This window comes from Talaromyces proteolyticus (assembly GCF_021365285.1).
Source record: "Talaromyces proteolyticus strain PMI_201 chromosome Unknown BGW36scaffold_6, whole genome shotgun sequence".
In the NCBI taxonomy this organism is placed as follows: Eukaryota; Fungi; Ascomycota; class Eurotiomycetes; order Eurotiales; family Trichocomaceae; genus Talaromyces; species Talaromyces proteolyticus.
The window spans coordinates 2,546,280-2,571,375 of NW_025764282.1; the positions used below are offsets into that span (position 1 = coordinate 2,546,280).

The 25,096-nt window shown below is 42.2% G+C and overlaps 8 protein-coding genes across 8 annotated transcripts; 5 read left to right on the top strand and 3 right to left on the bottom strand.

The window, feature by feature from the left end:
- Positions 1-5,864: 5,864 nt before the first annotated feature.
- BGW36DRAFT_320562 (uncharacterized protein) lies at positions 5,865-6,753 on the top strand. Its single transcript, XM_046212634.1, has 3 exons — positions 5,865-6,064; positions 6,127-6,151; positions 6,239-6,753. The coding sequence occupies exons 1-3, from the start codon at positions 5,959-5,961 to the stop codon at positions 6,588-6,590; spliced, it is 483 nt and encodes a 160-aa protein (XP_046072696.1). The 5' UTR covers positions 5,865-5,958; the 3' UTR covers positions 6,591-6,753.
- Positions 6,754-8,398: 1,645 nt separating this feature from the next.
- Positions 8,399-10,724, top strand: BGW36DRAFT_450811 (alpha,alpha-trehalase TreB/Nth1; the record flags this gene model as incomplete). Its single annotated transcript, XM_046221814.1, has 5 exons — positions 8,399-8,455; positions 8,517-8,589; positions 8,655-8,776; positions 8,829-10,555; positions 10,610-10,724. The coding sequence occupies 5 exons, from the start codon at positions 8,399-8,401 to the stop codon at positions 10,722-10,724; spliced, it is 2,094 nt and encodes a 697-aa protein (XP_046072697.1).
- A 584-nt stretch (positions 10,725-11,308) lies between these two features.
- On the bottom strand, positions 11,309-12,907 carry BGW36DRAFT_450812 (putative MFS maltose permease; the record flags this gene model as incomplete). Its single annotated transcript, XM_046221815.1, has 1 exon — positions 11,309-12,907. One exon carries the CDS (start codon positions 12,905-12,907, stop codon positions 11,309-11,311), a length of 1,599 nt encoding a protein of 532 aa, XP_046072698.1.
- A 585-nt stretch (positions 12,908-13,492) lies between these two features.
- Positions 13,493-15,032, bottom strand: BGW36DRAFT_379836 (uncharacterized protein). Its single transcript, XM_046216263.1, has 5 exons — positions 14,906-15,032; positions 14,365-14,841; positions 14,109-14,312; positions 13,918-14,052; positions 13,493-13,861 (listed from the first exon to the last, which is right to left on the bottom strand). Exons 1-5 carry the CDS (start codon positions 14,972-14,974, stop codon positions 13,772-13,774), a joined length of 975 nt encoding a protein of 324 aa, XP_046072699.1. The 5' UTR covers positions 14,975-15,032; the 3' UTR covers positions 13,493-13,771.
- Positions 15,033-16,094: 1,062 nt separating this feature from the next.
- Positions 16,095-17,467, bottom strand: BGW36DRAFT_359765 (uncharacterized protein; the record flags this gene model as incomplete). The annotated part of the gene is made up of 3 exons (XM_046214111.1): positions 16,095-17,025; positions 17,078-17,381; positions 17,437-17,467. The coding sequence occupies 3 exons, from the start codon at positions 17,465-17,467 to the stop codon at positions 16,095-16,097; spliced, it is 1,266 nt and encodes a 421-aa protein (XP_046072700.1).
- A 1,761-nt stretch (positions 17,468-19,228) lies between these two features.
- BGW36DRAFT_342199 (general substrate transporter) lies at positions 19,229-20,933 on the top strand (the record flags this gene model as incomplete). The annotated part of the gene is made up of 6 exons (XM_046213119.1): positions 19,229-19,367; positions 19,494-19,952; positions 20,010-20,134; positions 20,194-20,340; positions 20,400-20,534; positions 20,595-20,933. The coding sequence occupies exons 1-6, from the start codon at positions 19,238-19,240 to the stop codon at positions 20,931-20,933; spliced, it is 1,335 nt and encodes a 444-aa protein (XP_046072701.1). The 5' UTR covers positions 19,229-19,237.
- A 1,389-nt stretch (positions 20,934-22,322) lies between these two features.
- Positions 22,323-23,129, top strand: BGW36DRAFT_379842 (uncharacterized protein). The gene is made up of 3 exons (XM_046216264.1): positions 22,323-22,714; positions 22,750-22,981; positions 23,035-23,129. Exons 1-3 carry the CDS (start codon positions 22,593-22,595, stop codon positions 23,122-23,124), a joined length of 444 nt encoding a protein of 147 aa, XP_046072702.1. The 5' UTR covers positions 22,323-22,592; the 3' UTR covers positions 23,125-23,129.
- Positions 23,130-23,320: 191 nt separating this feature from the next.
- On the top strand, positions 23,321-23,946 carry BGW36DRAFT_407890 (uncharacterized protein; the record flags this gene model as incomplete). Its single annotated transcript, XM_046219065.1, has 3 exons — positions 23,321-23,416; positions 23,479-23,574; positions 23,628-23,946. The coding sequence occupies exons 1-3, from the start codon at positions 23,382-23,384 to the stop codon at positions 23,944-23,946; spliced, it is 450 nt and encodes a 149-aa protein (XP_046072703.1). The 5' UTR covers positions 23,321-23,381.
- Between the last annotated feature and the right edge of the window lie 1,150 nt (positions 23,947-25,096).

Sequence of the window (25,096 nt, forward strand, 5' to 3'; positions counted from 1 at the left end):
TATATCTTATTACGTAAATATAAGAAAATTTAATCTATAGTAAGCTGAAGTAAAATATTTATAAGATTCTATATAATCTTATAATTATTATATAGCATCATATATTATTTATTACACTTCATTTTATTATACATTATTTATTGTATTTCACTTCTATTATTACACTTTATTTCTTCTTTTCTTACTTTTTTATCTACTACTCTACTACATAAATAAATTTTATATTAGCATTTATAATAATTCTATTATAATATAAAAAAATACATATATCTATTAATATATTATAAAGCTTCCTTTAATTAACATACCAAACTCTAAAAAGAAATATATAATTAAGAGTAAACTAAGACATCATTATAATTACATCTATAAAGCTATCATCACTACTATCAATAAGATTGATATTACAAATCTTATCCAATAAAAAATAAAACACTGACTAAAATAATAATAAAGAAAACTAAACTATATTAAATAATTCAAAATATTCATTATATAATAAGGAACAAAAAAATAATTATAGATAAAATATATATAAAGAATAATTTAAAACCATTTAATCTACTATCAATCATCTTTAAATATATTTATAATAAGCTATATCAATACAGTAAAAAAGATAAGAAAGCTAGAGACAAAAAAGAGCCTATAGTAAATAATCATTAAAAAATTATAATAAAATAATAAAAGATAATATAGCACTGCTCTATAAAAAATAAGAAGTTCTATAAATTAGTAAAGAATAACAGTATTATAATCCCTGCTTATATTCCCTATATAAAGACCAATGAAAAGCAGCCAGCCACTAACAATGATTATAAAATCGAAGCAGACAAAGACCTTAACATAATCCCTACTCATATTCCCCATACAAAGGCCAATGAAAAGCAGCCAGCCGCTAACAATAATTACAAAATCAAAATAGATAAAGATCAACAAATCTCTAATATAATATAAAAATCTCAAAAGTCTGTCTTTATTATAAGTAACAAAATTAATAAATTAATATCTAAATTTATATTTTTAGATCTAATATCAAATACTTAATACTATTACATTCTGTAGTTAAGTATTAAGAAAAAAATGTAAATATTCTACTGAACAAACATTTTTTATAATAAGATAAATATAGATAACAGAATTAATAATATATCTTTATAGACTATTTTCAATAAGAATATTGAGTTTTTCTTTTTAAAGGGATTTTATTACGCCATTACTATTCTACTAGATTAACCTATATCAGATTAAGCTTTCCGCATTTATATCATCTATTGGTATTTAGCTATTGTGCACGCTGCCGGCATCTTAATATATTTAGAACAATTAATAACCTCAAATCAAATGCATTTCTCAGGCTTTATGCCTAACAATTAATCTATATTTTAGAAGATATTCTCTCTCTAGCTTTCTTATATAAGAATAAGAATTTAGAATAAAAAGATTTAAAATCTTAATTATTTATTTAAATTAATTCATTAAGCTTAATTATAATATTAATTTCTTAATTTTATAAAGACTTAATCTAATTCTCTAATTAGACCTTAAATTAAAAGAAAATAAAATTTTCTTTATTAATTAAAAGTTGTTTTTCATATTATTAAATCTGATGATTTTCTATAAACTAAATTATAGTATACCAAATCTTATTAATTTCAATTAAAAAAGCTTTTAAATAATTATAAATATTATTTTTTATATCTTCTATCCAAATCTTAAAGTTATAGATCTGCTTAATAATAAAATATATTAAATTAAGAACTTTAATTTTCTTTTAGTTATTAATAAACTCTTTTTTATTTAACTAAAGTTAATTAAAAAATATTTCTAGAACATTTTAATCTATTAAGATCTATTCTAAGCAGTCTTACTTTTTAATTAATTATTAATTATATTTAGAAATAATTCTAGATTATTAAGTCTTAGAAACTTCTTAAATTAAAAAGCTAAAAGATTTAGTAATTATCTATTAAGACCTAATAATTATACTATTTCTAGATATTTTATTAAAATTAATTTAGTTTTGAGTGGAAAGCAATATCTAATATAATATAATCTAGTAGAACTATATCTAAGAATATCTAGATAGACTTAATATAAATAAGTTAAAGCTTTATTAATTAATATTAATACTATAGAGTAATATTATTAAAAAGGAAATTATCAGTTTAAATTATATAATTAAAGAAGACTTTAAATTAAAGATTATTTAAAGTTAAGTAAATTTATATTAAAAGTTATATTAAAAATTATATAAAAGATATTACTTAATTTTCTTTCTTTAGATAAGAAATTAAGTCTATATATCTAAGTCTTTATTTTAGATTATTAATACTTAATCTAATTAGATAAAGATATATATAGTAAGATAAGAGATACTAACATCATGTCTAAGATCTTATGATATCAATTGTGATATATCATAATTGCCTCCAGAGTATCCCTGAGCCCCCCAGTCCTGCCGGATTAGGCTTGAACATGCTCTCTGGGTCTATCCCTGTTACAGCTGCCTGATATTTCTGATGGGTTGTCATAAATAATGAACACAACCAAGCACACCTCGCTGCCTACTCCTTTTCTACGGCTGTAGCTGTATCATCATTGTTAACTCTTTATGTCTCCTATTATAATAAATATATTTTCATTCTGAATTTAAACTCATCTAATAATTATTTTATTCAATTTAACTTTATATAAGTCTATGACAGCATGTCGAGCTGACTAATTTATAATATAGCTAAATCTAGTAGAAATTCTATGTATAAGACTTTATTTAGTTTTGTTTTTACGATTAAAAATAAGATTAAAAATAAAGGCTCTAATATGTTAATTAAAAAGATAATGATAGAGATATTATTAATAATATTATTAGTATAATTTATAAGGATAATTATTATTAAAGATATTTAATTATTATGTATTAATATGTTCTTTTTAACTTTATATAATTAATAAAGCTGATATACTGTTTATGATTAGGAATTAGATTTTATCAGATACTATAATTAGGGAGTATAATCTAAAGTTAGGTTTATTTAATAAGCTTATTATGTAACTATAAGTTGGGACATAGGAGACCTCTGGGCTGTCAAATGGTTAGTCTAGTGTTGTCTCGGCGGAGTAGAGTTGCACTGATTGATTGTGTGAGCATATGTATTCAAAAAGGCATGAGTTAGAAATTATATCGAGATAATTTGGGCCTTATTCGAAACTTGCGAAATTCCTTGGGGAAAAAAGTTATTTTCATCTGGCAATTTATGGACTTCCTAGCATGATTAAATCAAGTGCTAGTTCGCTGTTTTATGATACGTGAAAATTATATATTTTCATCGTGATATAACCATCTGCACGGCGATGTGCACCAACTAGGCATGCTGGGCTGCTTCAACCCCGCACCTGAAGTGTATCTTGCTAGTCCTAGCAGCCGAGCCAACTCTCTTTGGTTGACCGAAAGACTGGGAGACTTTGTCTGCTATCGGCCTCATTCCAAGGGCTTACGCATAGCATTGTTACCACACCATTAGTACGGCCGGCAATACCCATTAAATCTCCCCTGTTGAAGGCCATGCCGAGGCCCTCATAGAAAACCCGGCTGAATTAATTGAGCTCAGAAAGACTAGACGGAAGCAAATGGGCAACAGCTGCAAGTGATAAACTTTTGAAAGATATTACCGCATTCGGTTAGATCAATCACATATCATCCAGCGGCTGAATTAATCTTTGTGGCGTCCCACCAGGTGGAGAACCCCATTAGCGTTAATAGATACGCAATGTCCCCGGATAGTCCCCGAAGACCCGCTTCAGGGTTCGTCGATCAGTGCCCAGTAAACGATGTAGTCGTTTGCTTCGGGCAGCGTATGATCTGCCTGGACTCGGATCTAGCCGTACTAAGTAGTAGGTACCAATAACTATTATAGTATAGGTGTGTTCTTCATTATATGACAGTGGAGCTACTGCAACTGGTGGCTAGAGGTGGGCCATCTCAGCCCTTTCTCATGTTCAGATAAATAAAAGTAAAAGTGGGTAACGGCGTTATTTGACTTGGTTGAATAATTACCAGCTACGGAAACCGGTCTGCGCAAAATATGTTGACCCCGTCCATGTATAGAGTCCAGTTGCAGTGCTTATCCACTCTGAACATTCCGTGAGGCTAGTAGACCGACTAATTAGGATGGGTATCAAAGGTAAAAGCTGATTTTGCTCTGCTATTTCTGGCTAGAAGACTACAGCTGACTAGATTGTTAGGCAACCATACAGGCTTCTCCGTTACAAATACCACGGGCGGGCTGGAGTTTGAGACACTCAACGACATTTAAGCAGAATAATTCAGTGGCAAACCAATATCATCTCATGGTGACAGCCCTGATCAAGGCTGTGGCCATGCGATGGGGAACGAATTTCAACTATAAAGCTTAACATCGCACGTTTACTCAAAAAAATAGTTGCTATTATGACAACTACACTCGATACCATGGATCCTGTAAAAGCTTAGAGTGTCAAGGCACGTTTCGTTAGCGTCTTGGCGCTGTAGAGTGTTTAGCTCCTACTTTAGGAGACAACCAAGCAATAGATATGCGTACATCCAATCGATACACTTCCCCTAATCTGTTACCTGTAACACGTACCGTAAGTGTTAGATTATTGCCTGGAGTGGATAGCTTGTCTACCCGTATGTGTAGTAATGGTCAACGAGTCATGAACAGCTGCAAAATGGCTAAATTTTAGAGCTTATTCTCACTTAACGAAGACTTTACACTATATCTACTATACAGGTGAAAAAGGAGGACGACGAAAAGAGGAATAGTTAGGTCCGTATGGTTTATTTCCGTATCAACCCACAAAGCGAGTTGGTGCATATGCGAAACTGGGATTGGTATTATCATCAGTGGGGTAGATTACATGCATTTTCTGGCGTCGATTCTGCTCCAGGCCTACCCTTTCGCTAGTGGAGCAATTTAGCGTAGTTTTTAATGACCAATCCAATGTTAAGCAAATTTTCCCAAGTCAGCTTTTGTCTGGTTCATCGCACTTCGCACTTCGCACTCCACTCGTTTTACGAGTTGATACGGAAACACGTCATATCTTTTCTGGAATGACAGCCTAGTTTCGCTGAAAATATAGTGAAGTGGATTTTGATGGAAACCCAAGAAGACCATTGATCAGCTCTGCCGAACGCCAGCTATGGCTTAGCCAGCCTCCTTCCGAAGTCTAATCGAAACTAGAGCAATGGTTCGCAATAAAAAGCCAACGCCCAATTTCGCTGCGGATTAATTCTGCGGGGTAGAGGCACACAATTTCCTTGCACGTGGGGCAAGATGGTCCATGGTCCATGCTCTGTTGACTTACCATTCAAGTAGGAAGATTTTAGGTTCAACCCAAGGATCAGTCTGACCACTAGTCCTGCAGAAAAATTGTCGGCTAATCAGCGGAGTCTACCGCACCATGAAACGGTATGTAAAACCATGGTAATTATGCGTTATTTTCCATGCGATTTCCGAGAATTAAGCGATCAATATGCTTTCTACCAATTTATTCAACATTCTATCCTCGATGTATCGCCAAGTGCTCTTTGTAGCTTCGAGAATTTGATAAGAGATTCTTCGTTATTAGGGGCGTACTCAAGCTCACGATTAGGGCTCACCCGAACACAATACGTAAGATTTTAAGATTATTCTGTCAGAATATATGGAATGATTGACCCTGGAACAAATTGGCGTTGATCTAGTGACAAAGTCTATCTCCTTTCAACTATCAGGAACAGATACAATCAACACACCTGCCATGAAGATCGCCAGTCTGATGACCACCGAGTGGTCCGACACTCGTCGCCGCTCATCGTCTGGCTCTCAGCCCAACCCGATCACCGACACTACAAGAAAATACGATGAATATGAGGAGAGGGTGCAATCATACACAAACTCATACTCACACTCATACTTTGTGCCACTCAACACTCAAATGTCGCCACAACTACCTCTGTCTCCTCCCACCAAGAGTCAGCACAAATGCTCGCAGCCATCGATATTCAGCCTACTAAAAGACACAGACAGTATTCAAATAACCAGTATATCCAACCTATTCAATTCTATTAAATACATAGGACTTTTAGCTAACAGACAGCCTTAGAACAAGCTTATCACAATTCTACTAAGTACAGCCACATCATTCTATCTTCTACATCACTCATACATCCTTACTCCAAACTAACAGAAGATCTTTCATCCTCATCTTTCTGCAGACAATCTTACTCGGCCTCAATCAGTAATGCGCCATCTATACAAAAATCACAATCACAGGTTACACTTCCAGCCATTGCAGCTTCTCTCCTAATACCACCTTCAGAGCGAGGCTCAGTCTCGCAGGAATTGCGCATGTCTCCTCCTACTCCCATTAATCGATACGTCTGTCGAACCTGCCGTAAGGCATTCTCGCGGCCATCCGGTCTGCGCATTCACTCGTACAGTCACACGGGTGAAAAGCCGTTCCGCTGCACCCATGTGGGTTGCGGCAAGGCGTTCAACGTTCGCAGTAATATGAAGCGCCACGAACGGGGGTTTCACAGTGGGAGACCATTAGCGGTTATCGTTTGATTTATCTTCACGACCTGTTGAATATTTTCGATGTATTCTTTCTCAACTTTTATTTTTTCATTTACAAACAACTCTTGTCAGATTTACGGATGACGTTTGTAAAAAAGTGAGCGGGTCAAGCTGTGACATACCCTGATGCAGATTACTACAACATTATCTAGATGGTTACAATGCCACCAAATCCCGAATCAATTTCAATTCTTAGAACACATCATTTATCTCAGATACGTCTTACCAACTTCAACTTCATCTCGCTGAGCGAAGTCTCACTCTAAGTAGCAGTCGACCCCAGATGGCTGGCCGAACAGCCATGAGGACGAGGGTGTAACCTTACCGCCTGGATGTTGGGCGACTAGTCGTCGAAAATCCGTTATTTGATACTAATATTATATAATTTATTACTAGCGAGGACATGGATTATAGGGAACCACATGTCTCTCTAGTCTTGACTGGCTCAGTCCGCAGAATTCGACATCGATCTACTAATTAAGTGTCATTATTCGGCATATACATAAGGCCTAGTGACGAGTCTTTTTCGCATGACAAGCACCCTGCTGTTATTTGACATGCAATTAAGGTGGCTGTAGTGTACTACAGCGACTCATCGAGGGTGTCGTGTTGGTCAGCCTGCGACGGAGACTTGAAAGCCTAAAGTGAGACCACAATCGATATCTGCCACTGGAAACAGTCGCAAGACATTGATTGAAAGGACTCGTGATAGCTGGGAAAGCCGCTGCTGGTCCGGTAGACATCGTCAGTATGCGCGTGCGGAGAGGAGCGTGAGGGTTTTGTGTGGGAAATCTGCGATATCAAGGGATCGTAATGGAGTGGTAGTGGCTTGCAGCCTAAATGGACGTTCTCTGAAGGTGTTGGAATTGGCTGAGGAGCTATTTCCATGCTACACTAAGGAATTAGCTGTGGGATTGAGCTGATTGTATATTGGAGCTTTCATGTGGGTGTGCACCTGGCCGGATAATGTCCCGGAGTGTCCAACAGCGTTCCACTTGGTGACGATTGACGTTGGCAACGTGCTAGATGCCAGGTATTTCAGGCGGGACTGATGGCTGGTCACGGAGACCGCATCTCTCAATCGCAACATCGTCTTACGGTTGTGACTCCCGTTGGGTTTGCCAATTCGTGCCGCCAAGCTGTAATGGCAGCTGCGGTGGTAGGTTTTGCAGTGCATGCATGGTGTTCCTCCTTGGCAGCGCACCTTGGCCTTATAGCATGCGTCACAGGCTGATCGCAGATTGGCCGTCTGAGTGCTGACTATCGCGAGGACTGACTTTCCAACTATGGATGTGCATAGGCCTTTTAAGTCCTATACGTTTAATTTAAAAACTCATTGAGCGAAATTCTGCCCTCTCCGCCAACGCCAATTGATACTAGCCCGACCCTAGCCTGACTATGACGTTTACAACCCAGATTTTGGGACAAAACGATTAAAGTTTTTCATTTCTCAGCTGGCTGTATAGTGTAATACTCGTTCCTTGTACCCAATTTTACAGTTGTTCCTGCTATTGCCTGATCCTATCTTCGGCCAATTACTGGCGCAGTTTGGTTCCCACGCGTGGTCTACCCCCTTTGCTTTCTGGAAAGACATGATAACGACCTGTCATCAAACTGCGCCAATTTTGCACCAGAGTAGACCCCCCCCCCCCCCCCCCCCCCCGATCCTTGCAATGTCTTTCTTACATCCAAGGCAGACTTTTCCCTCTGCTCTTACCGAACACCCCAGGAGCGAAGCGCGCGCAAGCAATACGCACTACTGGGAGTTAACAAGCCTCGTACTGACTGATCTTTCCATAATGGTCCCGTTCTTCAATATGCGGGGGGGTCGTAACCACCTCCGTACATGTTCAACAGTGAGTTTCCATAATAGCAGTGAGCTTGGATGGATCTAATTTTATTAACGGAATGACCTAGGACTTGAGATCAGTTAAAAAGTGTAATACCGATGCGGTCTCAGGAAAACTACCAATGAGAAGAAGCAGCCATGGTATGTAAGGTGGGTATTCTTGATTTTCTCTTCCTGTTTGCTTATTTTCAAATTTGTTCGAATAGATGAACTTTACTCTGCTTCCCGCCAGTATCTTGTCAACGTCAACTCTACAATTATGTCTCTCCTGGAATCGGAAGATACCGACGAAAACCTGGAGATAACCATCGAGGGCGTCGGCCCAAAGGTAGGAAATCCACAATTCTCCACTCTAAATAATAGAATGGTAACAGCTATAGGTACTGCGGGTTGGAACGGTTGCGTCTGGGGGATACAACAAATTCGACATTCGTGGTACATACATGTTGTCGAACCTTCTCCAAGAGCTCAGAATTTTACAAAAGCGTGGCTGTGAGGTAGCTGTGGTGGATGAGCAACAGTTACGCGAGGACCCGGTAAACCGTCTATCTCGATTTATCAAAACCACGTTTTGGGATGCGTTGACTCGTCGCATTGATGGTTCTAATATTGCGCTTTCCGGCCTGGACCCAAAAGATTGGACAGGTGATTCCCGACCTCGCATTTACATTCCACAGGGAGCACCAGAGCAATTACACTATTACAAACGGATTGCCGATGAAAATCCGGATATAGGGCTGGATGTTCAACAGTTAAACGAACATCTCACTGCTGAATATGTGGCAAGTTTGAATCAAAAACCTGGTCTTCTGGCTCTGGAGATGGAGAAATGGATCAATCCAGAGACGGGGGAAATTGAACTAAGGGGAGTTCCCTTTGTTGTCCCTGGGGGTCGGTTCAACGAATTCTACGGCTGGGATAGTTATATGGAATGCCTTGGTCTTCTTGCCAGCAATCGGATAGACCTGGCAAAGGCCATGGTTATAAATTTCTGCTTCTGCATCCAGCATTATGGAAAAATCCTAAATGCGAATCGCTCATATTATTTGATGCGGTCACAACCTCCTTTCTTGACTGATATGGCTATGCAGGTATATGACAAGATCAAGGCAGAGGCAGGCGCGCTTGGCTTTTTACGTAACGCTACGCTAGCAGCAATTAAAGAGTACTATGGGGTCTGGACCAGCGAACCACGGTACGACCCTGTAACGTGTCTCTCGCGATATCGTCCAGACGGGTTCGGTATTCCTCCGGAAACAGAAGCCACACACTTCCTTCATCTTCTCACGCCATATGCGGAGAAACACGGGATCACGGTCGCCGATTTCGTAACCGCTTACAATAATGGGACAATCCGAGAGCCAGATCTCGACGAATACCTCTTACATGATCGCGCGGTACGAGAGTCTGGTCATGATACGTCTTATCGTTTAGACAGAACCTGTGCAAATCTGGCAACTGTTGACCTGAACTCTTTGCTATACAAGTACGAAATAGACATCTCACGAATCATCTGCATCTATTTTAACGACAAGCTGGAAATTCCGCCGGATTTTCGCACCCCGCAGAGCAAAGATACGGAATTCGAGACATCATCTACGTGGAATCGTCGGGCTCGGAACAGAAAAATAGCTATGAATCGACATCTGTGGGATAGGCAAAGGGGCACGTTTTTTGACTACGATACTATTCAACAGAGACGCACAACTTATGAAAGTGCTACCATGTTCTGGACAATGTGGGCGGGTGTAGCCACACCACAACAGGCCATGAAACTGGTGAAAAACGCGCTTCCACGGCTGGAGAAGGATGGTGGCCTAGTTTCAGGGACCGAAGAGTCACGTGGAGTGATCAGCTTGACGCGTCCCAATCGTCAGTGGGACTTCCCTTATGGATGGGCTCCACATCAAATCTTAGCATGGACTGGTCTTCTGCGGTATGGCTATCAAGATGAGGCTGAGAGGCTGGCATATAAGTGGCTATATATGATCACTAAAATCTTCGTTGATTTCGGCGGTTTGGTCGTGGAGAAATATGATGTCACACGACCGATCGATCCTCACCGAGTTGAAGCGGAGTATGGCAATCAGGGTTCGAAGGAGACGGGGTAAGCTTTGATATTCGATGTCTTCCACTGAAATACAAACACTGACTGCCATAGATTCGGTTGGGTTAATGCCAGTTACGTATACGGGCTAGAGATCCTCAATACGCACCAGAGACGGGCCCTAGGAGCAGTTACACCTTATGAGACGTTTAGCAAAGCTCTCAAATAGAATAACGTACATTAGTATCGTAGACTTATTTTTCCTACACTAAAATATATTTTTGTCTTTTGAGCAACAATCATTAGTATACCAACCCTTTGCTAAAAACGCAAAAAAATAAGAAATAACGAGGCTGGAGTGTTAATCTACCGGGTTGACGATCTGAAAAAGCTGCACAAATCCGAATTTCTGGAGGGTCTCAAGTATTGAAATATTAATTGTGGCACTAGCTTTTAGAATAGCAGCATCACTCTCTAAAATATTAATTTTGAAACTAGGAGAGAAAATGAAACTAAAAATTTCAACGGGATTAGTTGGGAGCAATCCGTTCGCTTGTTTTCTGCAAAAATTAGTCCTTATAGAACTTATCGATGTTAGCTCTAGGGTGCTTCGTCACATGAGTCTTCTCCCGGGACGGACATTCTACTATTCGCGTTGAATTCAGTCTCCCGACTAGGCAATTCTCACTCTGGTGAATTTCAGGTCACTGACTAACTATACATTTCTTGAGGGGCTGGTTGTTGAGAAATAATGCTCATTGCAGAGTGAACGCGTCAGAATAACCACGCTGGATATTAAGAAATAACATATTCTCATATAGTTTCCTTTTGACCAGACTCGCGGTCGGAGGTTTCGGTGATATCGACGGTAGTCTCCTTGAATTTACGAGCCGAAACTCCCTTCTCGAAAAGGATATCTAGCTCGGCGAAGGTGCGGCCCTTCGGTTCAGGGAGGCGAAAAAATACCCAGATGACACACAAGACACAGCTTACACCCCAAAAGAATCCGGTCTTGGCTCCCCAGTTCCAAGCGGTAGTCGTTAGTTGGTAGTTGGATAGGATATTAACAATAATGCCACCGACATTGTACACATTCCGCGCCAGTACAATGGTTTTGGCCCGTAAACGAGTGGACGATAGCTCTGCCACCAGGGAATAACATACTGGCCCGACACTCAAATCATAAACGAAAGTGAAAACAATGAGCATGGACCCAATACCCCAATCTCGAGACGGGTGATCTGGAGCCAGGGAAGAAAAGCCGATGACGAAAAGTAAAGCACCGAGTATGACCAAGCCATACAAGTAAATGGTACGGCGGCCAAGATAGATCATAACAAACCAAGAACAAATGGTACCTACCGCACCGAGGGCATATTGGATCATAGTCAAGTCAAAGGAATCAGAAGCAGGGAGACCAGCTGACTCATAGAAATTGGTGGAATAATTCCCCAATGTGGTCCCGCAGACGTTCTGTATTAACCAGGTGATGCAGACAAGTTCCGTCCGGCGCAGATTTACCCCTTTGAAACAGTCCCAATAACTACATCCAGCCACGGTGTCCAGCTCAAGATCATTGGTGTATCGCATCATCGCAATGGTCTGGTTCAGATCCGCATCGGTCTCCAATGAACTGGTCAGCCGACGCAAATCGTGTTTTGCCTTCTCGAATTTGCCTCGTCGGACACTCCACCATGGAGATTCGGGGGCAAAGAAACAACCGATGATCAAAGGAACCGGCCAGAACCACTGAATTGCGAAAGGAATGCGATAAGCCCACTCGGAATCCAGTGTTAAAACTCCACGCAAGACACCACTTGCGATGAATTGGCCAAACACCCAGCAAAGGTTCACATATGTGGTGAGATAGGCCCGCAGGGCCACAGGGCAAACTTCCGAAGCATAAGCGGTTGTCAACGTTTGAAAAACACCCCAACAAACACCACACAAGATCTCCCCAGCTAACAGCATGGGGAGATTTATAGCGAAGAAGACAATGAAGATATAACCAATAATAAGCGTCAAGGCCCCAAGGATAGTCTTGCGGTAACCAAAGCGGTCTTGCACAATGCCTGACAACTGAAGACCGATGATTTCACCCACATTCGCTCCGTTGGTGAGGCCGGACCTCCACGGAGCTGATATAGCGTAAGTGCCGTCTGACTGAAGGGTCCCATATCGCTGTTGAAACCGAGGATGCGCAAAGAAGTTGGGCAGCAAGACGAGATCATATCCCTCCATTACAATGGCTGTTGATAGAAGAATAGACCAGCCCACTGCCTTGGGATAGCGGTAGATTGCTGCCATGAGAGTCATTGAGCGCTCTCTTTCCGCAGCGGCCCGGGCCTCCTCCAGGAACTCCACCTGGGCGGTCTTAGCCTCCAGGTGGTTTGTAGACGCTTCTTTCTCCATGTTCAGTCGGATAAAAGAGAATTTTAGGGAATATCAATGAATTTAGAAGACTGGATAGATATATTCTAGTCTGGGGCGGGTTTGGCCATCTTTAAAGCAGCTGCCCGAGGAACTAGGGATAAGGGTAGGACTAATTGCCTCCGAGGTCTGGGGACATACGGTTGCCTGTCTCATTCCTGTAACTAGTCCAAGCGACTAACGAAAAGGTCATTGCGCAGCGTACCATTTCTACGTACCTAGTATGTCGAGTTTTCAGCCTGGGGTTGACTGAGGGATTTTTCTCATTTGCCAGAAACCAGTTTCAACACTGTTGGAGCTAAGTAGACTGGAGAATAAAATCTGACAGTCTGAAAACCGCCCCTCACACAGTGTGTCAGCCGAAATGTTCATTGGAACTTTATTCTACATTATGCACTCGGGATATTATCTTAACGCAAGGCCAGGCCTGTCTGAATCCGTTACCGAGGTCAGTCTGCTGAACTCTAATTCTACGAGCAGCTGATATTGATTGTATGTTCCTTACGTACATCTACAGCACCAAAGCCTGCTTCAGAGGCCTAAAATTCATAGAGAAATGCGATCATGTTAAGAGAAGGTTGGCTATTGCAATCGATAGAGCTATTGCCTCAGGACAACTCGCTTTTCTGGTGTCATAATCGTCTATCTAACGGTCTACCAGGACGAAAATTAAATAGCCTATCAACATGACAAGTGTGAGACTGGGGGTACGGAATTTATCAAACGGAGTTAAGAATAGTATATTATCTGAAGAGTTTCACTTTCTCCAGCCTCTCTCCTTGAATTGAATCTCAGAAGTTCCCGGTAGCTTGACAGCAGGTCATAAACTGTGTTAGATATACCAATTCATATATCAAGAGCACCAATCATGGCTGACTTGAAAACTGTGGTATCGTGCCCAATCATCACGCCAGGGTCGAATAGATCATCCGGAAGCTATCTTATAGTTAGAATATCTACATCCTTGAACGATCCTTGAAACTTGCACTCACATAAATACGCAGACGCCACCCTCGCGGAGGCGGCATAAGTAACTGTAATGCAAAAGGGAAGGATGCGCTCCTTTCTCGAGTCATATTGAGTAATATGGCCGCAAAGTTTATCATATCCGGGTCGTTAATACTAGTCTATCTTCTAATGTCAATGGATCTCTAGTTGGCAGGGAGTGGTCGTCATTGTGTACCCCATAGCATGCTAACAGAAAAAGTGAATATTGTAGAGAAAGTATTCTTCCATGTCGAAGGTTCATCTGCGTCTTCAATAAGTTCAGCGTCCGTCCAAGGTACTTTCGCGAGGCTACTTCGAGCTCCAAGGAGATCTTCGGTTTAGCATAGACGGACAAGTTAGCCGCGCAGAAGGCGAACAAAGAGGAGAAGACCATATCGTCCTGGTTGCTCTTCTATTAGACCCCATCAACGAAACTGGGGAAGGGGGCTTGCCGATTCTGCAATTTGTCGGCAGTGAACAAATATTTCCGCCGCTGTTGTCCCTAGGCGTGGGCTACAGATATCTCGATATATATCTTCCTTGGCCCATATCCGAAACAAACTCCCTTCCAGCTGAGTGGTTAGACTTGTTTTTCCACTGGGCCCCGACGGTTGATAATTGGTGAGGGAACCATGAGGCAACGGTTCGGTGCTACTTCCCCTTGGTTCATATTCTCCTACCAAGCGAATTGCACCAGTGCTTACATTTTCTGAGCTGGAAGGTCCAAAGGATAGGACGGGCCGTCGAGACTCAGTGACTATGGAAGGCAATGTATCAATATTTTGATTGAGTCGGAGGCGATTGCTTATTCGGCTTTGTCTGTTGAGAATATCCTCGTCCACAGCGCTAAGGCCGTCTGAACAGTCATAGCCATATCGCACACAAGCGTCACATTTCTGGCCTGGCCATACTCGATCCGCAGGAATGCACTAAATTCAAATCGAAACAACCAGTTTAGCAAGTAAAAATGGGGCTTAGTCACGCAATGCCTACCTTCCGCTTATCTCTGCGACAAAACCTGCATTTCCTTACTTGTGAGAGTCGCCTAGGCGGTCTATACATCGGTATCAATACGTTTTGCACAATCTGTAATCCGCGAAGTATAGTGTTCGAAATGCGAAATGCGAAATGCGAAGTGGATATGAATGCATCCTTTTAAAATGTACTGGGTAAGGCAAACCACTTCACGTGTTTCATTTATTCCGAATTATTGGGCAAGGTCCACCTATTCTTGTTTCCAATCAGTTAACCCATTTTAGGCTTTGAGCAGACAAAACGCATGGAACTAGATGGTGCACTAAATCCCTTAGTTCCGGGGTGTCGAAGTTTGGCTGGGGCGGGGTGGAAGATAGTTGCCGGTTATCATTAGATACGGTACTAAGACATAACTGCACTATAACGAGTCGAATGATTACAGTGTCACACTCTCAAAAAAATGTCCCCGTAGTAAAAAGCCCCACTTGCCGGATGCATCGCCGGTGAACGATCGTTGAAAATACTCACTCATCGCCACTGACCCAAATGCGGTCAGGCCTCTGCTAAAGCGTAGACCCTGGTCTAGATCAGCGTCAGCCAGAATAAGCGCCAAATTAATTACCCTCACTAAAAGGGGAAACACTTTTTGGCATGGTGGTTTTTCGGTCAACAATCAGACTAGCTTAAAAATGTCTTCACTGTTTGAAATTGAGCTAGCCTAGAGTTCTTTCTCTTCGAACTTTAGTTTGAGATCTTAAGTGCCTAGGCATTTGCCACGTAGTATACCTTGTCTTCGAATAGGCTTTAACCGCTGGAAAACAGGAATCGATTCGCGCAATTTACTACTAATCTCGGCTACATCCGAATTCGGGCCAATAATCCTCACCACTGCTTGTTAGGCAAACCATTCATTGGTCTCTCAATCCATGTCACCACGCATGACAAGCTTTCGATAAATATACCTCCCAATTCGTGTATCATTTTTGGCTGGCACCAAAGGATGATTATGTCCAATGTATACTGGTCATTGCATGCCACCCCTTCCATCACTATCTGAGATGGGACCAGTCATTATTATGGTGCCTCCTCGTGAGAAAACTAAGTGACAATCACCGGACCTACAACCGAACCGTCACACCATCACTTTTACAAAATATGAAGAATTCATTCCCAGGCTAAAGACCAACTACAGACTATCAATAATCACTCATTTTCCAACGAGAAAGAATATTCTCCGCCATAGTTTTGAGAGCTCGCTGAATAGCTCTGCAAATGTTAGGATGCATTGCTCTGGATTCTCATCCACGTACAGGTCGCTGGGTATACATTGGAAAAAAAGTCGCATCTTGCGTAGCAAAGCTACGGCTGCTTTGAGCGCTTCTTCGACTTCTAGCTGGTCCAGGCTAATATTGAATGAAATAATGATGTTTTCGAGAGATCTTTCTTTCAGCGACCATTTCAACCCGTCGCGGAAGAAAGATTTGACTGTCTCTTGTGCAGCTGCAGCCAAGCTTCTCGATTCATCATGGAAACGTCTTCCCTGGTGTAGGGTAAGTATATTTTGAAAAATATCCTCTGCATGGTCCATGAATATCATGCATGACTGCGGTCGGGAAAGCGCGGCGGCCATCGCGTAATCGGGCAACTGTGACTTGTAAAACCACATATGCACGTAGCGGTCGAAGATGTCATGTTGCTTATCCAGTTTTGGTAACTGTAAACATTCACGCAGGACCTGGGATTCCGAATGTCTTAAGGCGTGCGACGCTCGCCAGCCAAGGCGGAGGAGAACGCAACTCACATCAGACTTGAATAACGAACCTCTACCACCAAGTACTTCATAAACTAGCGAGATGTCGCTTATCCAATTAGGCGGTCCTTCGCCCTCCACACCATCATCTTGATTCGGAATAAGGCATATCAAGGTGAGTAAGTGAATGATAGAGAGGATTAAATTGCGGCTGGATCCAGACCCCAGCGATAGTAAAAGAAAAGTGCGATACTGCTCAACCGGTGGTTGATTCAAGAAGACATCATAATTCTCTTTTGCGACAGATGATTGTCTCCAAGCTATAATTGAGGAGAACAACCAGTATTTGGCCTTACCAAGGCCCTTAACCTGTGCATTAATCTCGTGCCTGATTACGTTAACATGAAGTTTGATATAAAAAAATACTTGAACACACTTACTTCTTAGTAACTAACGTTCTCTTGTCGTCGATATTTAGAGAACACAATGCCGTACTGATCAATTCGGATACATTGCGAACGATGTCGATTTGATATTTTGTATTTATTCCATCGGGTGACTTGACCTCGGGATCAGGACCTTGTCCTGTCTGATACTTCGATTGCTTGAAATTGCATGTACGCTCATGATAAGAAAGCAAAGAACCCTCGAATGAATGGTGGCAAAATGGACATTCAATCGCTTCTCCGGCAAAATTTTTATCCAAGCATGTGATATTCAATTCGTCGCAACTGATGCATGTTCCTTGGTTTATTGGTACGTCGCATATCATCTTTTTGCTACGGCACCTGCAACATACTATCGGCTGCTTTCTTGATCGCACTATGCATGGTCGACCAACGTTTTCGCAATTGGCGCAAGGCCGACCATGCCTCTCACACTTAGTTTTCCTCCGGTGGCAATTCAAACATGCTCCGGCCATTGTTGTGAAGGTGGCGTTCATTCCGAGTGGAACAAGGTCTGCTATTGTCGCCTGCTTTAGTCGCAGTTGATGACAATCTGCTCGTGTATAATATCGACAATGTAAACTGTATAGTCGATTGGATGGTAAAATGTGAGTGACAGACGATATTATACGCAAAGAGATATGAGTTTCACTTTTATATCCATAACTCGAATATGGAGTCAAGATTTGGTCTCCTGTAGCTACCCCCTGGACTGGTTCAGCCACTGATGAAGACACTTAAAATAGTCTTTCACAATCAAAGACACCGCGAAGATACTAGGATGTGAATACTAGGGGTGTCAGGAACCTATCTAGCAAAAATGACGTAGTTTAATGATAGACGGTTATCATTCCTTTCCAGCGTGTAGAAATAGTGACAGCGGCAAGCGGGACCACAATAGACTGCTACTTAGACCCTGTTGACTAGGTCCACCGTATGCTTGTAAGCGCATGCGAGCCAGCCTGCACCGATAATTTGCTGAAGATAGGACCGGCGAACATAATGAACAGCCCAACTTGCGACCAGGGGCTGGATGCCAATGAACGAGAAACTATGACGGAGGTGTGAGAGTGATATGACCATATGTTAGATGAATCTAAGCCCCGATTAGGAAGGTAATTCACAATGTTGCTGTTGACCGAACAAGCCCGGACAAGGATAGTGTTATTGACTTTCTGATTAACTTTTGGCTAATGTTTGGTCAGTCACCATATTGAACACGTATATCCTCTATCGTCCAGGAATAGAAGCCGCCTGTCGATCCGTGCTAGAGGGGAAGGGACAGGCCGGCGCGATTGTGCTAGCCTTAGAAACCACTCCGACTAATCGAATCCCATAGGGGGGAGGAGGGTAATCCCGCAAAGGTCATGCCGCTCACGGCCGGCAACACGACTCCTGCGTGTCGAATTGAATGGTCCACTTGAGATAGGATGGCAATTACAAGGAAGTGGTGAGATATTAAGCAAAAGATATGATCAATTGTTGGCGAGGAATAGCATCTGTATCGGCTTAGATATTGCTATTTGCTGTATAGCTCACCTATAAGAACGTCCTACCTCGTATTCAGTAATGGTCAACGAGTCACGAACAGCTTCAAAATGGCCAAATTTGACGGGGTTTTCCAATAGATTACTATCTAGGTGAAATCATATGGGAAGGAGGATTAGTTAGGTATGTATGGCATATTTCCGTATTATCTGATAGTGGGTTTGTAACCGGCGGGTAGATAACACGGATTTTTGGGCGCATTAGGTATTCTCACCTGGTTGCTGTCGGATCAACCAGCAAATCAATCCCGGCATCCAACCACACGTACCGTAATCTGCAGTACATTGAGCGGTTATATATCCTCACGAGGAACTATCACTAAGTTTCCGATAATAATATGCCCAACATGAGCAACCGCACCGGGGCTGCACGGCTGAAAGGCCCAGTCCTAATCAACACCATCATCACCGTCTGTTCCTTTTCCTTTCTACTATTTGGCCACAATCAGGGTGTTATGTCCGGCATCGTCATATCACAATATTGGCTAGAACAAATGGGTAATCCATCGACAATCATGGTCAGCACGATCACAGCACTATACGATCTTGGTGCTCTGTTAGGTGCGCTTCTTGCGGCGTTTTTAACGGAATCGCTTGGAGGAAATATATGGTATTATTAGGTTCAGTCTTTATTATCGTCGGGTCGGTTTTGATGGGATCATGCTTTGAGAGAGTGCAGATGATGATCGGAAGAGTATTGACAGGTATAGGTATAAACTATGCCTCATTCCCAAAAGGTTGGCGTCCGAATTCCGCTAATAAACTCGTATTTCTGTAGGAACTGGTTACATGGTTTCTGGTAAACATCGACCCCAACGCTCGTGGCCCTTTTTGACACGATGCTAATCGCTATACGATTTTAGTTGCACCCGTTTATCAAAGTGAGGTATGTTTCGCTTCACAACGAGGCTGGCATGTTTGTTGCCAAATGACGATGATGCTATTCGGCCTCATGGTAGCGTACTGGATAAATTATGGCCTGTTCTTTTGCTCTAGTGTTCTTCAGTGGCGATTTCCGCTGCTCTTCCAGTTGATTTTCGCTGTTTACATTCTCATTGTCACTACTTTCTTGCCGGACACCCCTCGATGGCTCATGTGGAACGAGCCCCATTCAAATCGTGGCATTGCAGTGCTCGCCAAGTTACGTAACCGGCCAATCGATCACCCACTCGTTCTACAGGAGCGAGAAGAAATTTCCACAGCAATCCAGCTTGAATCTGATGAAGGCAGATCCTGGATCGATCTCTTTCAGGATAGAGGAGTCAGGGCCAACAAGCGATTCCATCTTGCTATCGGTATCCAGTTTATGCAGCAGATGACAGGTACTTCCCCAGTAAGACCCTGAGAGCGCTCCTCATTTAAACTGAATATCATGAAAGAAATTAACATCATCACTTATTATGGCCCCATTCTTTTCAAAGAAAATCTACGCATGGACAAGAAGAATGCCCTTCTTATCGGCAGCTTTCTCCACATGTGGTATATCATTGCCTCTTTCTTGACGGTGAGTGTTATTTTAGCTCCTACTCCACCTACAGTTCTTACTGATCGCAAGTCGTACAGTGGCGTATCATTGATACTGTTGGCCGGCGCCGACTCCTTGTCATGATGGCTATTGGCATGTCCGCGGTGCTTGTTTTGGAGGCCATTTGTGTGGCAATAAACAACCGAGCCTCTAGCATTGCGGCCGTGTTCTTTGTTTTTGCATTTGTATCTTGCTTTAGTTGGGGTATGATACAATTGTGCATCCAGAGATATTCTTCCATGAGTCTATTCTAATCTACAGCCTCCGAACAAGATGGATGGCGTGTGTCTGGGTCTATCCAGCCGAGATTTTGCCAGTGACATCCCGAGCTAAAGGAGCTGCCCTAGCTGCAGGGGCTGATTTCTTGGGTAACTTTTTGGTAAATCTACGGTCGCTCTAATTTTCGCTACCAAAAGGTAGATATCTAATTCGAGAATAGGTTGCGGAGATTACTCCTCCTGCGTTGCAAAACATCGGTTACAAAACATTTATTATATTCGTCATCTTCAACGTGATCAGTGCCACAATCGTCTGGCTTTTCTATCCCGAGATGATGGGCTTATCTCTAGAGGAAATTAACTTCATGTTCCTCCGTGATGATAGCACTGATCAACCACATGACAAATTCTACCAGCGATTACAATGGCATATGGTGTCCAAAGCGTGGACTATAATCGCGGAGGTTAAGGCTGGAGGTAGGTATCCGATAGATATGTCAACACAACAACACAGATCAGTTCAAAGGGGAAGTGGGCGAATCAGCTGTGAGCATGTATGACACTGTCGCAATGATAAGAAGATTAGGTAGCTGCATGAATAACATCATCTCGTTCTAACTAATATGTAGATTGTAGTCTACATCCTGGTAGAGGGTATCATAACTAATGTGATTGTACATGTCGCTGCTATAAGAATCCCTTCCAATTACATATAATAAACAGTTGTCTTTGATCAACAATAAGGTTGTTAAAGCAATTCTGAGTCTGAGCTTATTGACGTGGCCGACTATTTTCCGCGCGCTAATTTGTAGGATCTGCCCTAATAACATGATAACCATACTTTGAATACGCCGTATTAACAAAACCGTATCAAAATTTGCTAAGCGTTTCAGGCACTCAGCATAACTAGCCAGACAACAGTATTCAGAAGGTGACAGTATTCACCACGGCCCCGATCATTTTTGTCCTCGACAATGAACACCGAAAAGCACGCCGACCATCATTTCTTTTATTTTTATTTCTGTCAAAATACTGTTCTCCCTACGCGGAGCTACAGGAGCTACTGTAGTGCGAAATAGAAGTGCCAGGATAGTAGGGAGACGCATATTGAAGGCGAAATTAGTGTTCAAAAATGTAGAATAAATAGATAGATTTCAAAATAAGCCACCAGTTTGCGTTCTCTGAATGATGTCCCCATTCCTATACGCTCGCCAATACCGTATCACGCCACCTGTCACCTACTTATCGAAGCATTTACCGCATTCGGTCAGATCGACCGGTTACCTCAGCGAAACATGAATTGTTGATTGAATTAACCCTTGTGGCGTTACACGAAGTGAAGAAGCCCTTGTACAACAACCTGTTTCTTCCCATGGATTTATTGGAGTCGAGACTGTTGTGCACTATATTCCGACCTAAAGCTTAGCCAGGGGATGGATTGTAATGAATGAAATACCGCAATAGACCATGGCATAGGCCTTGATCATGGGCCCCGTGAGATAACCCACCGGGTCTATTGAACTCTATCCTACCTACTGTCTCAAAGTTGAGACTGGCCGTTTGTTGACTAAATAAACCTTTGTGGCGTTCCACATGGTGGAGAAGCCCATCAAACGGTAGTGGATCCAAAGTAATCTCCGGATACACTCCGAAACCCCGCTTCATCGTTGGCCGATCAGCACCCCGCACCAGGTGGTCGTTTTCTTCGGGAAAGCGTATGATTTGCCTGAGCTCGGATCTAGCCGTACTGAGAGTAGGTAGCGGAGTACTCCGCCCTCGGAGCCGGAGATTCCGCGTGATGGGCTAACCGATTCTGCCCTTCCCGCGGACTAGAATTAGTCAGGGTCTAGACGCGGATAATGGAACTGTAATTACTGTTTAACTCCAGAGTCGGCCCATTTCTATTTCTTGCCATTTCAGACTAGAAGATTATGATAACCATACAAGCTTCCGAAAATTCTAGTGGCGCCCTTTCACAAGCACCATAGTCGGCTCAGCATTTGAGATAGTGAAAGACTGTAAGCAGGATAGACTTCAATAAATGTGTTAGACAATAGATGTGTTGGATTGGAGGACCAGTCAGCGCCGACTCGACGCCGACTCGATACTCAATCGGGCAAGATTACCATCATTGCCAATCCAACAAGATCCAGTGGCAAACCAAGATCATCTACTAGTGACAGCCCCTGACCAAGGCTGTGGCATGCGATGGGGAACAAATGTGCATTATAAATCGACTCTGCTATCGCGCGCTTACTCGCAAAACAGTTGCTGTTATCACGGCTATACACAATACCATGGATCTCAATACAATGCCTGCGCTAACCCCCCTCCGGGGCAAGTCAGCGACTTTCACAATCCTCGTAATTTCCAAAGCTATACAGCGCTTACTGTTGGTTTAGGCCTCACAGTCGCGATATTGCCTCTAATACTGCGCGTATTCACCAAGACCTACACCCTACGACAGATGAAGATTGAAGACTACCTTTTAATTCTCTCTGTCGCTGGCTTGATCGGCTACTCACCAGTGTTGGTGGTGGCATCTCACACAGGACAGGGTATCCATCAGTGGAACTTAACGGTTAAACAGTTCTTGAAAACACTCAATGTATGATCCCACCCGGATCCGCTTCGCCGTCCACACTACTAACTGGCCACCAGCTTACCAATGTTCTTGAGCTTGTATACTGCTTGGTCATACTGCCAGCAAAACTTTCGGTGCTGATTCAGCTGAAGCGGATCTTGTTGTGAGCCGAACATCACAATTTTTCTGGCTCACCTACATCTTCATTGTGGGCAATTTCTGTAGCTATGTCGCGCTGATCCTATCCATCGCCCTCACTTGTGTCCCGCGCGAAAAGATATGGATGCCGGATCTACCGGGTCATTGTATCGATTCGAACGCGTCGGTTGTCGCGTCAGCGATCATCAACATCATATCCGACGTGATAATCCTGGTTCTTCCAGTGTTTGCGGTGTGGCAACTGCAATTGCCAGTCAAGAGTAAAATGGTGGTTAGCGCCGCCTTTGGGTCTGGCATTTTGTAAGGAAACTACCCCTCTGCTAATCCCTATGAAACTAGTACTGACTTGGTTTCACTATCAGTGCCTCCATATGTAGAATCATCCGACTCGTATACAGCATTAAATTGGTCCACAGTGAGGATTTCAGCTGGAATATGGCTCCCGTGGGCCTGTGGGCGTATGTGATACGAGCAGTTCCCACCAACTTCAGCTTAACCTTGCTGATGATAGAATTTACTCCTACAGCTACGCCGAAATAGCAACCATCATTCTCGCAGGATCGATACCGATTATACCCAAGTTTATAGGGTGGGCTCGCGGTCAGGAAATGTCTCGTTCTCAATCCAAGATACCTAATCCCTCTGTCAACTGGACAAGAAAAGCATTCCGAAAGGGGGCCGATTGCGTGCCTCTTTCGGATATCGGTGATCAGACTTATTCAGGTTTGAGACAAGGGACTAGCGACGGTGTATTTTCAGAATGTAAAGTTCTAATGCGTGTTTTCAAGTCCGTTGAAATGGAAACAACATTCGAATCGTGGCCTGCTTAGCATTATTTCTCTAGCCCTGCGCATTGGATGGATTTCTTATCCTGCCAGCTCTTGGATAGCTAGATGTGGGTGAGAATACTGGCTATCTTGAGATTTATTCCTAAACATTTCCTGTACTTCTTCTAGTTGTACCAATTACAGAATATCCATTTTTATATTAATTCAACTTTTTATTGAAGTAGATGAATTCAAGGATATAATCGCTTGACATTCCCCATAAAACTTCCTTTGTAACCTCGATTAAGTCTTGATATCATCCAAAAGGAACCTGTTCCACAAAACCGATGACTCGATTTCAGCGATAATCAAATAATAATGAACGACTGGTCACCCTATACAAGCTCCCAGTTATGCAATAATCTTAGTAGGTCCAATAATCTTAGGTCAGTCGAAATCCCATACATCGTACTACAGGAGTTTCCCGGACTATGACAACTAAAAGAGAAAAAAACCATTCTAAAAGTTTTCCTGGCAGTTGCCCAGTATAAAGATTGACTCAATCATGCATGCTAGTGCCTTCCTAAATTCCCTCAAAGAATATCAATAAGCACTCCCTACAGATAATATACTTAGCCAAGTAATCTTACACTGCAGTCTGATCTATAGCAGTGAAGAGCCATTATCTTATCCAGTTAAAATATCCCTCACAATTGAATTTCAAGCCATCCCCTCACAAGCTCATGGAACCCTTCTTAATAATATACAAACTCTTCTTAATATAATCAGATCTAAAAAACCAGCCTTTCAATCTTTTAACCTGCAAATCACACTTTTTTGCCTGCCAAGAAACTACCACCCACACACCCATTCATGCAGAAAGTAGCCGCATCAGCAGCCCAAATCCTGGGCACAAGGCCTAATATCATATCAATTCCGTTCTGGTGCGACGCTGCCTTTCTGAGTGAAGTGGGGATTCTGTCTGTGGTATTTGGGCCGAAAGGTGAGAGATTGCACGCGAAGGAGGAGTATGTTGATGTGGGGAGTATTCAGCAGGTAGAGCGTATTTTTGTTGAGTTTGTGAAGGAGTTTTGCCAGTAGACTTATATTCGAGTAAGAATTAAACTTCGGAACGAACTCTCAATGCTTCTATTAATATCAATATAGATAATTAATTCACCCCCGAATTAGTCGAAATAGATAAATCGATATT

Excerpts from the sequence above, each read along its gene's own strand:
- BGW36DRAFT_379836 (XM_046216263.1), bottom strand. The coding sequence starts at position 14,974 with ATGTATAGACCGCCTAGGCGACTCTCACAAGTAAGGAAATGCAGGTTT. Across the intron at positions 14,313-14,364 it reads GCCGACAAATTGCAGAATCG|GACGATATGGTCTTCTCCTC; the intron begins GCAAGCCCCCTT and ends AAGAGCAACCAG. Across the intron at positions 14,053-14,108 it reads TTCTGTTAGCATGCTATGGG|ACTAGTATTAACGACCCGGA; the intron begins GTACACAATGAC and ends ATTAGAAGATAG.
- BGW36DRAFT_320562 (XM_046212634.1), top strand. The coding sequence starts at position 5,959 with ATGTCGCCACAACTACCTCTGTCTCCTCCCACCAAGAGTCAGCACAAA. Across the intron at positions 6,065-6,126 it reads AGACAGTATTCAAATAACCA|AACAAGCTTATCACAATTCT; the intron begins GTATATCCAACC and ends AGACAGCCTTAG. Across the intron at positions 6,152-6,238 it reads GCTTATCACAATTCTACTAA|ACAATCTTACTCGGCCTCAA; the intron begins GTACAGCCACAT and ends ATCTTTCTGCAG.
- BGW36DRAFT_379842 (XM_046216264.1), top strand. The coding sequence starts at position 22,593 with ATGTGCATTATAAATCGACTCTGCTATCGCGCGCTTACTCGCAAAACA. Across the intron at positions 22,715-22,749 it reads CTAACCCCCCTCCGGGGCAA|CTATACAGCGCTTACTGTTG; the intron begins GTCAGCGACTTT and ends TAATTTCCAAAG. Across the intron at positions 22,982-23,034 it reads AGTTCTTGAAAACACTCAAT|CTTACCAATGTTCTTGAGCT; the intron begins GTATGATCCCAC and ends ACTGGCCACCAG.